We start from the raw sequence: 18371 nt of genomic DNA, 5'->3' as shown, positions 1-18371 counted from the left end.
GCCGTACAAAAACAAAACGAGCCGACATGAGCTCCGCAGGCACGAACGACCGTGGAAAACAGTGGTGAACGGGGCCTGGAACCCGAGTGCTGTCGGACAAAAAAGGATAAACGGCCGGACGGGGTCGAGGAGCGGAACTCCCAGGCAAAAATTCCCCAGGGACGCGGAGTGGCTGACCGAGCACCAGCTCAGCGGGTGACGCGTCGAGGTCCTCCTTAGGAGCCGAACGCAACCCGAGCATAACCCAAGGTAAACGATCCACCCAGTTACCATCCGAGAGCGCAGCGCACAGCGCTGCCTTGAGCGACCGGTGAAAACGTTCACACAACCCGTTAGCCTGAGGGTGATACGCAGTAGTGCGGTGTACCTGCACACCCAAGGATCGCGCAAGTGCCGACCAGAGCTCTGACACGAACTGGGGGCCCCTGTCTGAGGTGATATCTGACGGAGTGCCGAAACGGGCGACCCAGGAGGAAAGAAAAGCGCGTGCAACATCCGAGGATGTTGTGGAGGATAGAGGGACAGCCTCTGGCCACCTGGTGGTCCGATCTACCATTGTGAGCAGGTGCGTAAAACCCTGTGAAGAAGGTAGAGGGCCCACCAGGTCCACATGCACGTGGTCGAAACGTCTGGCCGGGATCAGAAACGGCTAAAGGGGCGATTTAGTGTGCTGGTGGACCTTAGCGCGCTGGCACGCTACACATGCAGCTGCCCACCCCTTGACATCCTTGCGGAGGCCAGGCCAGACGAACTTGGAACCGACCAACTTCACCGATGCCCGAACTCCAGGGTGCGAGAGGGAGTGAATCGAATCGAAAACTCGACGGCGCCAGGCCACTGGAACAACGGGGCGGGGACGGCCGGTGGAGACATCGCAGAGGAGGGCCGGACTGCCTTCCTGCATCACAGCGTCCTCTAGCTTGAGACCGGTACGCGTTGACCTAAGGGCAAGGACGTCCGGGTCACTGGGCTGGTCGGCAGCCATAGCGGAGAAATCCACACCGAGGTGCACAGGACACACAAGCACACGCGACAGGCAATCAGCAACAGGGTTGGACTTCCCGGCCACATGCTGAATGTCCGTTGTGAACTCGGAGATCGCCGCTAGGTGGCGCTGTTGACGAGCAGACCACGGCTCAGTCACCTTGGACATGGCAAAAGTCAGCGGCTTATGATCCACATAAGCAGTGAATGGGCGACCCTCCAGCAGGAAGCGGAAATGCCGGGTTGCAAGGTGCAGTGCCAGCAACTCCCGGTCAAAAACGCTGTACTTGCGCTCGCTATCTCGCAGTTTGCGGCTAAAAAATGCGAGTGGCTGCCACGCATTCGCCACACGCTGTTCAACCACGGCCCCCACGGCTATGTCAGACGCATCGGTTGTTAAAGCTATGGACGCCGTGGGTGTGGGATGGGCGAGGAGGGCAGCGTTAGCCAGGGCGCACTTAGCTCCGTCAAAGGCCTGGACCTGTTCGGGAGTTCAGTCGACAGGGTCGTTAGCCTTCTTAAGCCGCAGGGCTTCGTAAAGTGGCTGAAGGAGGTGGGCAGCGCGAGGGAGGAAACGGTTATAGAAATTCACCATTCCCAAGAATTCTTGCAATGCCTTAACAGAGACCGGGCGGGGAAATTCCGCCACCGCTTGCACCTTAGAAGGCAACGGGACCGCGCCTTGCGGCGAAATGCGGTGACCCAAGAAGTCAATCACCGGCAGTCCAAACTGACACTTGGCCGGGTTGACTATCAGGCCGTGTTCGTCCAGACGACGGAAAACCTGTTTCAGGTGCGCCAGGTGCTCATCAGCTGACGGACTGGCCACTAATATGTCGTCGAGATAAACGAACACGAAATCAAGGTCACGCAACACCGAGTCCATCAGCCTCTGAAAGGTTTGCGCTGCCCCCTTCAAGCCAAAAGGCATGCGCATGAGCTCAAAAAGCCCAAACGGGGTGATCACTGCGGTCTTGGGCACGTCCTCTGCGCGCACGGGAACCTGATGATAGCCGCGCACCAGGTCCACCTTAGAGAAAATAGTGGTACCTGCCAGGCGTATGGAAAAGTCCTTTATGTGTGGGATGGGAAAGCGGTCATTGGCGGTGACGTTGTTCAGGCGGCGAAAATCGCCGCAAGGCCGCCACGACCCATCCGCCTTGGGCACCATGTGAAGCGGCGAGGCCCACGGGCTGTTGGAACGCCTCACTATACCCAGACGCTCCATGATGGCGAACTCCTCCTTGGCTGTAGCCAATTTTACCGCGTCGAGGCGCCGCGCGCGCGCAAAAACGTGAGGTCCCAGAGTGGGAATGAAATGTTCTATCCCGTGTTTAGTAACCGCGGTGGAAAAGGCAGGTGTAGTCACCGATGGAAAATCCGCCAGCAAACGCTGAAAAACATCCCCTAATGCTAAAAAGTTAGCGTGTGTTAACGGCCCGGCTCCCCCTGTCTCGCACGGAACAGTGGCGAAAGACACAGCATCAATTAAACGGCGGTTTGCAACATCAACCAGCAGACCATTAGCACACAGAAAATCTGCGCCGATAATAGGAACAGTAATGGCGGCCACTACAAAGTCCCACTCAAAATGGCGCCCGTGGAAGCAAACAGTCACCAACCTTGTGCCAAACGTCGCAATGGACGAACCGTTAGCTGCACTTAACTGTGGGCCGCCGCCTTCGGCCGACCTGTGTGTCTTAGCAGGAGGGAGTAGGCTCTTTTGCGAGCCTGAGTCCACCAGAAACCGTCTTCCTGACATCGTGTCCTTAATGAAGAGCAGCTCACTACGTCCGCCAGCGCCCACAGCTGCTACTGAGCGCTGGCCTTGGAATTTCCCACCGTCTCAAACGTGCACGGAGGGACGCAGCGCCTCGCCTTGCCGCCGAACCGCTGGTGGAAGAAACAGAGGCCTCTCCCGCGCCGTCTCCGGGCAGTCACTCCAGCCACCACTGCCGGGTCCGCGTCCTCCGACGTCGGCTACAGAGGCTCCGATGCCACACTTTGCACAGAGAACCAGCCAGCAGGACCCGATCGGCCTCCTCAGCCAAACCTCGGCAGTCACCAGCGGCCAGACACGGGGAGTTAGCCAAAGCCGCGCGCACAGGAGACGGGAGCTGGCGCAAGAAAACGTGCGGGAAAAGGAACCCACCTTATTGTCCATGAGATCCACAGCCGTCCCGTCGCCCAAACCGGATAGGGAAAGGATTCTATCTGCCCTCTCTGCGGCAGATAGGCTGTACCTCCGGAGCAGAAGATGTTTGAGGGCGACGTATTTATCGTGTTGCGGAGGGGCGCGCAACAGCTGCATGGCCCGGCGTGTGGACTGCTGGTCCAGCGCAGCGACGACCAGATAGTATCTGGAGTCGTCCGCGGAGATTCCACGCAGGTGGAACAGCGCCTCGACATGCTGGAACCACGAGGCCGGGTCGCTCTTCCAGAACTCTGGGAGCTTCACAGCCGCGGCGAGAACAGCCGGCTGTGAGAGTTGGGGCGGCGTGGCCGAAGTGGATTCACACACATCTTCTGCTCCAAACATGTTCAATTCGGGGTCACCAATGTGGCAGGAATGAGGAAAAACACATGAGACCAAGGCGAGTTTGATGTTTATTCCTCAACTCCAAAAAACAACTCAGGCAGGAACAACCCTGCCCCGGCGAGCCCGGGAACGTAAACCACGCCCCCAGCTCACAGTCCTGCTGGGTGAGAGGCATAGCCCCTAGTGTCCGCCACACTATCAGACAAGTACTTTCCTCGGTTACATGTTTCATCTTCATATTAACATGATGTCACATCTGCAGGTACTGACAAAAGGTTTTCAAATAAGTGTTTCTTTTTAAGCATTTCAAAACTGAGCAGTGTTCCTTCTTTCATTTATATTGCATAGAACTGTTATTCCTTCAGCTGCCCAGTCCTTAAATCTAGTATCTAGCTTATTTGGTGTAAAATCTGAGTCATATGCAGACCATTTAAGAATTACAATATCTCCCTCTAGTTTGTATTCTTCTATAATAGTTTTCCATGTTTTGAGAGTGCATTTCACCCATGGGTTAACCATAGTATTTATATAACTTTGTAGATTGTTATCAGCTAAGATTGCCTGTATGGGGATGGATGGTATCCTCTCTTCAATATTTTTCCATTGAGCATCACATGATGGGTTGTACCAGCATATCATAACTCTCATCTGTGCTGCAAAATAATAATATTTAATAGAAGGTAGGCACCATCCCCCATTTTCTTTGGCCAACTGCCAAGTTTTGAGATGAACCCTAGGTCTTTTACCTTGCCATGTTTACTTTGATAACACTTTGTCCCATTCATTGAATTGGTTTTGGTTAATCTCTATTGGTAGGGTCTGAAAGAGATATAATAGTCTGGGCAATATATTCATAACCAACAATCTGACTTTTGATGATAACTAGCTTCAATGCGACTCAATTCACGGTGATGAACAAACCCTTCTCAAGAGTGAAAAAAGGAATTTCTGAATAAGGAAGTTATCAACGAAGGTGAACTCTAGCACGCCTCACTTGCCATCAGGATAGCTGTTGCTAGGGAAAAGGCAAGCATTCACCTAACCAACATTTATGAAACAGCCAACATCTCTTAAAATTATTTTAAGTGGTGTAAGACAGCAAATTAAAGTCACATCCTATCTTTAATTTCTGTCAGTCATTTACAAATGGTAAATGGACTGCATTTAATGCTTTTCTAGTCTACCGACCACTCAAAGCACGTTATAGTGTATGCCTCACATTCACCCTTTCACACACACATTCATACACTGATGGCAGAGGCTGCTATGCAAGGCACCAACCTGTTCATCAGGAGAAGTTAGGGGTTCAGTGTCTTGCTCAAGAACACTTCGACACCGTGGATCAAACCAGGAACCTTCCGATTATAAGATGACCTGCTCTACCTGCTGAACCATGCCGCATCAGGAGGTAAAGCACATACATCACAGTCGGTTTGGCCTGTTGTTCAATAACTTGCCGTGATAAAAATTAAATCTAATTTGGCCCTGTGTTTGTCCCAAACTGACTGTCCTTGATCAAACTGTTCCTCTTTTGGAAAAAATGCTGATCCACCTCTCTAAAACCCTCGCAAAATAACATCAACAGGTTGTTTGTTCAAGACAAGAATAAGTAACTTATAGGGCTGACTCAAAATGCTTCAAAGGCTTCGATTCGTGCCATGGTAATTGACAGATAATCTGCATTTGATTTTCCATTTTATTTTTTTCTGGGAAACGGTAAATCGCAGTTGGCAATACAGCACGGGAAAAATAACGGTGCAATGGAGCCGACAGGAAGGCAAAAAACAGTACAGGACAGAGGGTTGCTATGGTGTTGTTGTAATGTTTGCAGAAAAAAAGAAATTATAAAATTGTATTCAATAAATACACACACACACACACACACACACACACACACACACACACACACACACACACAAAACACATAATTAAAATTGTGTTTTACATTGTGTAGAATTACAAAAACCGCTACCTACCTATTTTAATTTTGGACGGCAATGCCGTCTACCACTGTAGATATAATTTGCCAGTGTTGTCTAATTTTACCATCCTGCTCTCATCCACAAGTGTCCACGTGAACATGGCATGCTAGCTCTCTTCTCTTCCTACATCCAATACAACATCATAGGCTGTGACTTACAGTTAGTTTGGCAATATGTCCAATAAGTCAATTATTTATTAATAACAGCACACATATGAGTAATTTAGTTTTTATAGTCTCAGACTGGGGGCACGTCCGGAATCAAATGTCCATGAGGTAAGGTAAATGTGTGCATGTTTTTGTGTGTATCTAGTGGCCTTTGTTTTGACTGTAACACTCATCTCTTTTGTTAGATAATTTTATGGTTGTTGCTGTTTGTTTAGTTGTGCTTTTGACTGGGTAACTGCTTCAGTAGCTTAAGAGTTTTGGTTATGAGCAAGTTTAAAGAGGTTGTTATTTTGCCTTTCTTATCTTTGGTGGTAATCCTGAGTGGGGGCACACTTCAGTGTATTGCTGTTGGCTACATCTCTGGTCTTCGGTGATGCACAGAGTTCAGTGTTTAAAGTCATCTCGAGCTCGGCAAGCCACTGAAGACTAGCTAGGTTAGTTAGCTATCTCGGTAGGCAAGTAGGGGTTTGGGGTGCCTCTCTACAGCTGGTTTCCCCAGTTATTTGCACTTTGCACACCAACTTGGTTGTGATTTTTTTAGGGAATGGCTATGTTTGTTTGGTCACTGCATTGTGTAGCTGTGATAAATACTCTTGTGTGCAGTAACTTGTGGTTTGTGACCTTTGTGTTGTGTTAACTGCACTCCACATATGCTGAGACAATTGTTGGTTGCTGCTTAGGTGTAAGTTGGCAACATTTGTGTGTAGTGGTTGACTACAATGTGAGCATTTTGTGTTGTGGTTGTTGCAGTCCACTTTTGGTGTGGTCACTTGTATGTTACTGCTGTTGTGCATTTAATTGCACCAAACTGTGATCCACATATCATTAGATCTTAGTGTGGTGGGTGTGTCCTCCCAGTTTGTCAGGTCAGTTTGTGTTGCTGTTTCCTAAATCCATCACAGTAACTTGTGTATATGGTTGAAGACCACATGGTGTCCATTTTTGTGTTGTGGTAGTGGCAGTTCATTTTTGTTGGGTCTTTGGGTGATGCTGTTGGTGAATGGCAGCAACTTTGTAGTTAGTCTACTTGTTGTGACCCTTTCTGATTTGTGGCTGCTGCACTCCACTTTTTCGTTGGTCACCTGTGTTACTGTTTTTGTGTTGATAAACGTGATAACTTTGCCATGTTTGGTTTTGTGGCCTCATGTGGCCTTTTTCCCCTCCTGGTGGTAGCCATTAAGTACCTAGTGGCAGTTGCACCCACTCATTTGGCTACTTCAGGGGTTGCTGCTCATTCTTAAATCCAGTGGCAGTGTCTTAGTTTGGCCCTTTCGTGTACATGATGAGATCTTGTTTGTTCCACATGTGACCCAAGTTGATGCCTTTTTTCAGCAGTAGTCCGAATTTGTTATGTGACTTAATTGCATATCGTTTGCTTCATATTGAGGCACAAAGAGTGCCCTTGTGGGTAGTGCTGGGCCCTCTGAGTAACATTGTTAGGTGCCAGACTTGAGTGCAATCCGAATTAGTCCACATGCTCAAGAAGTAGTGAGGTGTTGCTTTTCTATGAATCTTGTGGATTGAGTGTTTTTGATCTGTGCATTTAGCTGTGCTTTACCTTTAACATATAGCCTTGCTCTGCCCAGGTGTGCTACATCTGACTGCCCCATGAGGTGCACCTGGACTAGGAATGAAGCACTTAAGAGCTCCTATGTCAGCATCAGAAGAGAAGCTTCTGGCATGGGGACAGCTGGTTTGGCCATCTCTCAGCCTGGAATGTTGTGCTGCTGTTGTGTTTTGACTGTGCCTTTTGGTAGTCTTGATTTAGCGTCTTGGTTGTTGATATGTCTTTATGTCAATAAATCCTATGGATTTGAATGTTTGAAAGGTGCTTTTATTGTTGATTTGGGTCAGTGGTAGAGTGTTGTTGGCACCATAGCCCCCCCCCCCCATCATAGCGAAGCTTTGAACAGCTTCAAATATTTGCTGCCAAATATTCAAATCCCAAAAAAAAAAAGTATCCAGGACAGCCCTAGTTATTTGTCTAAAAATATGACCTTCTGAAATTTAAACTCGTAATCTTGAATAGGCTTGTCACAGTGAGCAGTTTTTCCAAGTGGCATATAATATCCAGCACTATCAACACCCCTTTTTTTATTGGATCCATGGTGTGGGCATTGCCATCAAAAACAGCGGTATTTGCCACCTTGCTAAGCTTCCTCTGGGCATTAATGAATGCCTGATGACAATACGACCAGCACTTGTGAATAACCAAAGCATCACTGTCATCAGTGCATACACTCCAACACTTGACTCACAAGATGAAGTAAAGGAGACCTTCCATGTCGACCTGGACAATGTTCTCACCAAAGTCCCCAAGGAGGATAAGCTAATCCTGCTTGGAGATTTCAGTGCCAGAGTGGGATGAAATTACAATTTGTAGAGAGGCATAATTGGCAAGGAAGGAGTTGGAAACAAACTCCATTGGCATCCTGCTGTTAACAACATGCTCAAAACACAGCCTAATCATCACCAACACACTCTTTCCGCCAGAAGAACAAATTTAAAACAACCTGGGGGCACCCTCGTTCTAACATCTGGCACCTCATTGACTACATTATTGTCCGTTAAAGAGACCGATGTGAGGTACTTAATACCAGAGTGATGATCAGTGCAGATGACTGCTGGACTGACCACCGCCTTATCCGCTCCACCCTGTACATCCAACTTCACCAGAAAAGAAGGGTACAGAAAAAGCAAAGCCGCCCAAATTTCAATCTCGAAAGATTTACTGATACCTCCTCTCGTCAACAGTTCCAGGCCATGCTCAGTACATCAACGCCCAAGCAGTATCCAGATGATACTAAAAGCCATTGGGATATTCTCAGGGCTGCAATCACTGGTACCTGTAAAACCATTCTTGGACATAAGATGAAGGACCACCAAGATTGGTTTGATGAGAATGACCTGGGAATCCAATAGTTAACCAAGATCAAGACGCACGCCTTTACCATCTGGCAGAGTGACATCAACTGTCAAAATAAACGAGCTGCCCATGTAAGGGCAAAGTCAGCCATTAAAAGTCGGGTCAGGGAATTGAAGAACCAGTGGTGGACGAAGAAGGCCCTTGAGATCCAGCACCTTACAGACGATGGGGATGCCAGAGGTTTCTTCAATGCTACTAAAGCAATATAGGGTCCCAGCCACCGCCATCTAACCCCCCTTGGCTCCAAAGATGGGCCCACACTGCTAACAGACAATGAGTCAATCAAAGAGAGGTGGAAAGAGCACTACCAAGACCTTTTAAACTAGGACTCTACCCCTGAGATAGATGTCCTCCAACAATTCCCTCAACAACCCAAAGAGCAGGACATGGCACCACCTAGTCTAAGAGAAATCCAGGATGCCATCAGGAAGATGACAATCAGCAAGGCTGCTGGTCCTGATGGAATATCAACAGAAGTACCGAGGACAGGTAGACCTACACTCCTCAGACATATCCATGCCCTGCTACTTAAAATATGGGAAAAAGAGGAAATCCCTGTTCAACTTAGGGATGCACTCATTGTCTCTATCTTTAAGAAAGGGGACAAAGCTGAGTGTGGAAACTACCGTGACATTTCCTTACTTTCAACCACAGGGTATGCCCTGGCTAGGGTCTTGGCCAACAGACTCCTCCCAATATCAGAGGAAATTCTGAATTCAGAATCCCAGAGCGGTTTTCATCCTAACAGAGGCACCATGGACATTTTTTTTTCTCCCATGGACATGATTTTTACTGCTCATCAACTCCATAAAAAACCCCAGGAACAGAATCAACCATTGTACATGGCCTTCATAGACTTAACTGAAACTTCTGATTCCCTAAACTGCCAGGCCCTCTGGCTAGTTCTCTCAAAAAATAGGCTGCCCTGACAAATATATCAGAGTACTATGACTACTACATGATAATATGTCAGCTAGAGTACTCAGCAATTATGGAGATGAGACAAGATTCCTTCAAGGTCGACACTGGAGATAAATAAGGCTGTCATTGTCCCGACCCTGTTCTCTGTCTTCATTGCCACCATCCTCCACCACCAATCCCAACTCGGAGGAATGTCTTCCTTCTTTAGGAAATCTGTTGGTCAGTTCATCTAATATGATAAAAAAAAAAATGCTGACCTTAAAATGTAACTTAACAATGCCATAAATATTACAATATTCTATTTAATATTTTTTTGTTTTTGCTTGATTAAGTCCATTTATGTCCATTCAACTTGATAGATAGATAAGACAGACAGATACTTTATTCTAAGGCTGTCCCCAATGCCATTTTTTGGGCTCCAGAGCTTCGGTCGTAATCAACAGCGAATGTTCAGAGCTTCGGCGGTAGCGCGGGGGGTATGACTTGGGACTCATTCAGACATAACAGCAGCACAGCTGAGCTCTTCTGGCATTTTGTTTTCCCTTTAATGGCCAATGTGAACTGAAGCGTGACATTACTGTTGTGAGTGAGACGGATGCCACGCGCCCAAGCTGAGACGGTACATATTTCCACTCCCCCCCCCCCTTTCTCCCCAATTGTATCTGGCCAATTACCTACTCTTCCGAGCTGTCCCAGTCACTGCTCCATCCCCCTCTGCCAAACTGGGGAGGGCTGCAGACTACCACATACCTCCTCCAATACATGTGGAGTTGCCAGCTGCTTCTTTTCACCTGACAGTGAGGAGTTTTACCAGGGGGATGTAGTGTGTGGGAGGATCACGCTATTCCCACCAGTTCCCCCTCTCCCCCGAACAGGCGCCCAGCCGACCAGAGAAGATGCTAGTGCAGCAACCAGGACACATACCCACATCCAGCTTCCCACCCGCAGACACGGCCAGTAGTGTCTGTAGGGATGCCCACCCAGGCCGGAGGTAATGCGAGGATTCGAACCAGCGAGCCCAATGTTGGTAGGCAACACGTAGACCACTACGTTACCCAGATGCCCTATATTTCCACATTTTAACAATGCAATAAAAAGTATAAATATAGTGCAAGAATGTGCCAACAAAATGTGTTTTTGCAGTTCACCTTTATTGATAGCCTACATTTAGCAAAAAAAAAAGAATTTTTAAAAAATGAATATCGGAATTCCAAAATTGAAAACTGAATGCCTACTAAACAAACGAATATCCGGAGAGCCGAATATTTGTGTCCAGCCCTACTTTATTCATTATTAAACAAATTTTAACTAATGTAAAAATAAGCCTATACTATTTGCCCTACTAGTCCTATTAAAAGTAATAGAGACCTTTCATCTACAGAAAGCCACTCAGAGAGCAGTGTACTAAATGTTTAAGTATGTTACCATCTTTACTTTAAATAAAAAAGAATACAGCCTTAAAAATGTGTGATAGACAACTTTAGCTCACTTTGTTGACCACTAGCAGCCCCCTTCCATATTGTGAAGCAGCAGCATGACCCCCATGGGTCCCCAGCTGGCTACTATTTTCCCCCAGCTAGACATTGTATGCACAAGTGGAAAACCCTATGTCTCATGTGAGCATAGGTGTTTCCAAACCAATTCATTTATAAAGTATGAAAAGCCAACCACACCTTCTAGTGGTAAAATGTAGTAGTACCAGTTATCATCCATCCATCCATCCATTATCTGAACCACTTATCCTGCTCTCAAGGTCATGGGGATGCTGGAGCCTATCCCAGCAGTCATTGAGCGGCAGACGGGGAGACACCCTGGACAGGCCGCCAGGCCATCACACAGGGCCAACATACACACACCCGCACACACACATTCATACCTCAGGACAATTTAGTATGGCCGATTCACCTGACCTACATGTCTTTGGACTGTAGGAGGAAACCGGAGCACCCCAAGGAAACCCACGTAGACACGAGACGAACATGCAAACTCCACACAGAGGACGACCCGGGACGACCCCCAAGGTTCAGACTACCCCGGGGCTCGAACCCAGGACCTTCTTGCTGTGAGGTGACCGCGCTAACCACTGCACCACTGTGCCACCCACCAGTTATCAATCATCCTAAAAAGTAGAAATACTGGTGGAAAAATTTTGCCACTTTAAATGTGAACATAAACTAGTCATGTACATAACACAGGAAAGCAGAGCTCTTTTTCACTCACTAATCCTTGGTCTCTTTGTCCCACTCAACCACTATCTTGACATGTGGTGGCCCCCCTTGTCCACAGGACTTGTATGCTCTGCAGATGAAGATAGAAGATAGATGTTAGGAGACTACATTAGGCCAATTACAGGAACCAAGTTAGTTCATGTGTTATATGTGATGCTTGTATGCAAAAGATGCGATGCTTGTATGCAAAATAGAATCAACGTGATGAATACTTTTTAGTACAGTAAAGTGAATTAGTCATTTACAATATAACTGAAATCATGAAATCATTCCAGATTTGACAGATTTTTGGGAGTTAGAAGGCAGCCATCATATTTCAACTGTTAAACCCTTCAAAAATATTACAGAACAGGCTGCACAGTTGACAAATTATTTGAAATGCATTCCATGACATATGAGCATTGATTTTTTTTTGGGGGGGGGGCTTTTAGTCTTTTATATGACAGGAGAGTAGTGATAGACAGGAAACACCGGGTGAAGAGGGTAGGGGTAGACATGCAGCAACTGTCCGATGGCAAGATTCATACTCTGGATGTAGTGATCAGACCTGAGCCAACATGGTAAACACATACCTAAACCACCAGGCCTGATATTCAACTTTTAAAAGACGACAGACAGACAGACAGACTGATAAACAGACTGATAAACAGACAGATAGACAGATAGATAGATAGATAGATAGATAGATAGATAGATAGATAGATAGATAGATAGATAGATAGATAGATAGATAGATAGATAGATAGATAGATAGATAGATAGATAGATAAAAACTAGTTCATTCTGAGTCATACTTGTTTTTAGAGCAATGAGGTTATGACATTTCTCCCCAATGCTCCAATGTGACACAAAGACAATCAGCAACTGGGCTGTAAGGAAACTTGCTGAACAGGCATTTCAAAGTTACCAGGCACTCAAAATCATGTTACGGCATGTCATCATCTATATGGGAGAGAGAAACGGCAGTTATCTGACAGGGTGTGTGTGTGTGTGTGGCTTGAGTATTAAGGACATGTGTGACCAGCTAGCAATGGGAGGGAAAACACTGTGAAATTGACTTGAAAAATCAATGAAGGCTAATGGAATGGCAGAGTGCTGGTGGGCAAAGGATAAAGAAGTAGAAAATAGAGGCAACATTAACCTTTCTACAGTTGGGTGACATAGCGGTTGCTCGTCTTGGGGAAGGAGGTAGGTGATCCCAACAACGCCGACCACTCGGAGACTGAAAGGTCCCACCTACAATCAATCAATCAAACTTACTACAGGCACAAACACTGTAACCATTGCCTCCATCAAATAGCTGGCCATTTTCTCATGGTGGGGGTCATAAAAACGAACAACAAACCTTTGAGGTAGTACACAAAATTGAGTGTGTTCCAAGCACCATCTCATGGCACAGCATATGGTGAGGTTTATCTTCTTAGACATTGAAGGACTTAATTTTATTTCATAGTTGGCCGTTCACACGTTTGCCAAATGTAACTCGACATCAATGAAAGTGTCAATATTATGCTTTGTCGGTGGGTTTCATCATTACCATGGTAACAGGAGGATGCTATCAAACTTGACAGATATTACAAACGACCTACCCAACGCCAGATCAACGCAGCACAGGGAATGGTAGTGGAACAGCTTTTCCTCGGAGAGTGGTAGCTTGTACTTAAGGGGTTAACTTTACTTTGCATGTATCCCGTCCAGAACTGCAGCTGGTTTAAACACTCTAAGCTACTGACATCGGATCTGAATGAGAACGGATTACGCTTCGAGGGCATCCCACAGCCTTTTGGCAAACTCTGTAAATGTGGTCTAATCAACATGCAAAACAGTCTATATTGGAACAAAACATATTGCTGCCGGAGAAAAATCGGATTAAAAAAAAAATGTTGAACATTTTTTTCGCTGTCTAAAATGTTTTATTCTTATTTTATTATTTTGATTAAGCAAGTAAAAAACTCTTTGAGGAGACTTTTCTGCTGTTACCTCACCCAGATTTGCTTACGTCTTTTTTTGGGGTGGGAGGATTTTTCCCCCTTTAGTCCATGGGCCAGACGATATTTCGGTACACTCAAGGTGGCAAAACTTACTTATAATTTTTGAAAGGATCCATGTCTGTAGATGATATTTTGGTATGATAACCATTCCTGAGTGGCAGCTGTATCACAGTTATCAGCTCATGAAGTTAACCACCCGCTAAACTAAATTGCATTTTAGACGCTGGTGCATATCCTGGTTTAGCCTCATGGCCAGGACATTTTTCAATGTTCTATAATATTGTCTTTGGTATCATTTTAAAGGGGACCTTCTTAGCTTTCATTCAAGCCCTGTTGTGGATATTTCTCACAAATATAGAGGTCACTTGAGCTCTTCAACCTGTCAATAACACACATCTTTCTGCAATTTTCGCCTAAACTATATACTTTCTTTTAGCCCTGTGGCATCTAGGAATATCAGGGACACAAAACACAAAAACTGGAATACTCACAGGACTGTAAAGATTCAGAAAATGTATAATATACCCATACTATTTCATTGTGTGAGGTGATTGTGAGCCTTAAATGAGAACTAGACCAAAGCCAGTTAGGTCACAAACTGGTCTCTATACATTTGTTTAAATACACAATCAAAATACATGATAAAAAGGAATACCATAGTGAGGTAATGAACTATTTTAATACTTTAAACAACACTGACATTTACATATACTTAGTCAATGATACATGTAATCCCATATCATTAGTGAGTATATGTAATGGTAATGGGTAGGGTAATGGGTATATGTGAATATGGTTACATTATTGTTATCAAGCTCTGGGTAACCAAGTCCAGAATCAACATCCTGTGCATCAATAGACTACTACCACAGTAATACCATCAGAATCATCACACTGTCATTCATCAAACTGCTCCTTTCTCTCATCATCTGACTCCCCAAGTTCAAAGTCCAGTTCTGGACCATCCTGCTGTTTTTGGTTACTGCAGGTCTGTAACCTGCACATGTCTGTGCATGGAAGTCCATTTGACAGGCACATGCAGCTTGGCATTTTGCATGAATGTACACACTTGCATGTTAGCATTTCCAAGACCACATCTGGTGCAGGTGGGGAGCGCATCCAGTAAATGGCCAGCTTGCCTTCATCGTCTGTCCATCCATACTCAGTAGGGCTTGGCACCACAGGGTTAGCCTGCAGACAGCACTTCCATATTGCTGCCTGATAGTTGGCTCGTTGAACATGCATAAAGAGACAGTCTCTACATGGTGGCAGCTGGCTGGACTCAACCTCTCCCCTTTTGGTGCAGAAGAGCTGGTAACGCAGTTTGTTCACCTCAGCAGTGCTGCTATTAGCAACATACATCCAACAGGTGAACTGCTCAATTTTCTGGAACAGCTCATCACTCACATTCCATGTCTGTCCCAGTTGACTAAAAGTCTCTTGGCAGGAAGTGTGCTTTCTCACTATCTTCAGGGCATTCAGCTTCCCTCGACCAGCGAATGCACTGACAGTGTCGCAGCCTGTGAAGGCATGTAAGCCAATTAGGCTGTCACAGATGCTGTCTCCAAGTGAACTTGCCAGTTTGGTGATGTCGACAAACCGTGTGCGGTTCTGAGTCCCACACTTCTGGTAGATGGGACAGGTGATGTCCTTCTGGAAGCCAAGACAAAGCACCATGACATCAGTGTTCTCAGCTGTGATGATAACTGACTTTGAGCCCGCATTTGCTGCATGCAATGCATGCAGGAGCAGACGGGTGTCAGCTTCTTCATGTGTGGAGTGCAGTTCTGCTGCTTCCTCACACCCATCTTCTGTCAACTTGTAGCAGGTTTCCTCACAGGTCATGTACAACACCTTGCCATGCAGCATAGCTCTGTATCGTGGGAGTTTCCACTCTTCCACCAGAAACTTGATGAGACTGGTCTTGTTGGAGGAACTGCACAGAAATTTTCTCCACTGCTGGACGTGGTGTCCCCCTGCAAGATTCTTGTACTGGAGAGTGATGTCTCCACCCCGGTTCAGTCGTTCAGCATCTTTGATCGAAGTCTGGTGATAGACATCAAAAACAACATCAATCCTCCCACTCTGTGCTCCCTCATGGAGGACCTGGGTCAAGGCTGACTCTGCCACCTGTGCAAAGGTTTTGTTGTTGCCATTCATTTTTTGGACCAGGCTCATCCCATCAATGATGGAAGGAGGTGGGATTGGGATGTCTTCTGCAGGAGATACATTCTTTTCAAGCTCTCTGGCAAGTGCAGCCTTGTTTGTTTTTCGTAAGGACCCATCAGCATTTGCCAGTGCCCATGGTAGTGGGCCCAATGGGTAGGCAAGGACATCCTTCAGATTCACCTTCCTGCTTTCAGCCACCAGGATCATGTGACTGAAAAGGTTTCTATCTGCCTTCAGAACCACATCCTGTGCTTTCTTTCCATGAGCTTGTTTTGTGCTGACATTGGAGAATGTTTTCAGACTTTGCTTGGTCATCTTGTCGTGGAATTTCACAGGTGGTGGGTCTGCATCTAACCTTGTTTGCTGGAGTGCTTGGTAGGCCTCTTCTCCTTTCTCAAGAGCTCTCAAGAGATCTATGGTCACATCAGGTGGAGCCATGTTGCCAGTGGAGAGGCTAACCAAATCAATCTCATCAGGGGACATAGTATTGAGCCAGTTATTCTCCATAAGGTCCATGAGAGACTGGACATCTGCTTCATCTCTCTTGATCCTTGGACTCTGTAGATCTGGATGAGACCATTTGCACCTGCCTTGACCTGTCAGGTCTCTCAGCTGTCTGAGGTACATGCTTCTATACTCAGCTGTGAGATAATATTTGGTCACAGCTCCTGGCTTCAAGCTGAATCCCTTTGTCCCTCCAGCTGTTTGGGTGTCTTTGTTCACCATTTCTTCTATAGCTTGGTCAACAGGGATTCGGCCAAAGGGATTGGTGGAACCCAGTTGGACTGAGAAGCCTCCTTCCATGAATTCTGTGTACACATCTGGGTGTGTGATGGGCAGCTCAGACATCTGGGCGTAGTAGTAGGGGAGGTAGCGTGCATAATTCATCCTGTCATAAGCAAAGCACCATGGGATCATTGCTCGAATGCTAGCCAAGTGTAGCATCCAGTCTCCCTCTCTGGATGCTCGGATGAGCCCCAACAAGATTTCAACCATGTCCAAATAGGACATCCAGAAGTTCAAGAGGCTGCCGTTTCCACCTCTAAGGAACTCACGGTAGACTTCAAATAGATCCATGATGCGTGTACAACAGCTGTTCTCGAGGACCTCCTTCAAAGCATGTTGTGAGACTTCTTTCCCAAGGCTGTCAATGGTCTTCAGTGTCTCATTCAGGTGAACCATGTCATTCCTGTGAGTTTCTTCCAACCAGGACAGGAAACCATTCAAGGTCAGTCGCATGAGAGCCTCATACAGGAGCTTGTGTAGTCGCACTGCCCTGTTGTACTTGCGGCCATCCATAACACCAGCAATTGAGCCTTCTGCAATCATGCCAGACTCAATGCAGAGGTCTTTGAGTCCAGCATCTTGGAAACGCGTTCCTATTATTGCCAGCAGTGTGCAGATGGTGTGGAATACCCCAAGCCTAACGATGATATCATGGAACTTGTCATGGTGTTTCCATGTGATCTCGACAGCCTTCGCATACAGGGCTTGGTCAAAGACACAGACAATCTTCCTCAGGCCTAAGCACTGCATGATGCTCAGTGACTGGTTAAGCACCTCGTTGACAGTAGACATTTGTGTCGCTGGAGCATTGATGGTAGGCAGATAGCCTATATTGTCGGGGATGACCGTCATCTCTCCTCGAGTCAGGATGTTGAAGCCTGTCCAGCTGCTGACTGACTGTTCTTCTTGTTGTGACATGCGTGCTAGGACCCAAAGAAGGTTTTTCTCTCTGGCAAGCTTAGTATTGGCTGCAGCATCGGCATCTGACTTTTTGCTTTGTGGTGGCCCTACCCGTTGTCCAGCATTGTAAGTTGGTAACATTGGTGGGGGTCCATCAATGCTTCTCTTCTTTGTTTTGGGAACAGTGGGCATGGGTTGGACAGGAAGTGGGTTGACTGGCTTTGCTTGCACAGCAATCCCATTGACTCTGTGAGATGTTCCCTCACCACTGACAGTTTCTTCAAGACGGTCGATATTGTCCCAGGCTAAAGTTGTGAATATGCCAGGATGGATGTTAGCTGGAAGGGCAATGCCACTCCCTGATGATGAGAGTTTCTGGAGACACAGGGCAGTGTTGATCTCTTCCATCTGTGAATAGGACACACTGTGACCAAGTCGGTTGAGGATGTTTATCAACTCTACATTTCCATGTGCTTGGAAGGCTTGGTATTTCCACATGTCACTGCATATACTATGTCATGGCCAAATGACTGCAGAAGGCACTGCACTCTCTGGGATGCATGATCCGGATCATTTGAGCCTGTGAGTAGAGAGTACAGGAAGATAATGAGCGACTCTGGAATGGTAGGACATTCTGCTTCTGGTTTGACTTCAGGCGGCCAGGTTTGAGGAACATCTTGACTTTTAATGTCTGCTCTCAATTTGATGGCTGCTTTGGCTATAACATCTTGTGCACTGACACTTTTCAGGGTCTGCAGCTCCCTTTTGAGAGACTGAT

The 18371-nt window shown here is 46.5% G+C and overlaps 1 protein-coding gene across 1 annotated transcript in view; it reads right to left on the bottom strand.

Moving 5' to 3' along the window:
* The window catches only part of usp31 (ubiquitin specific peptidase 31), a 73020-nt gene that overhangs the window by 32385 nt on the left and 22264 nt on the right, over positions 1-18371 (bottom strand). Inside the window, exons 9-10 of the mRNA XM_056288205.1 lie at positions 12889-12983; positions 11740-11817 (exon numbers count right to left, since the gene is read on the bottom strand). Coding sequence (XP_056144180.1) covers positions 11740-11817; positions 12889-12983 — 173 coding nt within the window. The remainder of the gene's footprint in view (positions 1-11739; positions 11818-12888; positions 12984-18371) is intronic.

The sequence above is a fragment of the Lampris incognitus genome, chromosome 10, assembly GCF_029633865.1.
Source record: "Lampris incognitus isolate fLamInc1 chromosome 10, fLamInc1.hap2, whole genome shotgun sequence".
Classification (NCBI taxonomy): Eukaryota; Metazoa; Chordata; class Actinopteri; order Lampriformes; family Lampridae; genus Lampris; species Lampris incognitus.
This window is presented reverse-complemented; position numbering and strand designations above follow the sequence as displayed.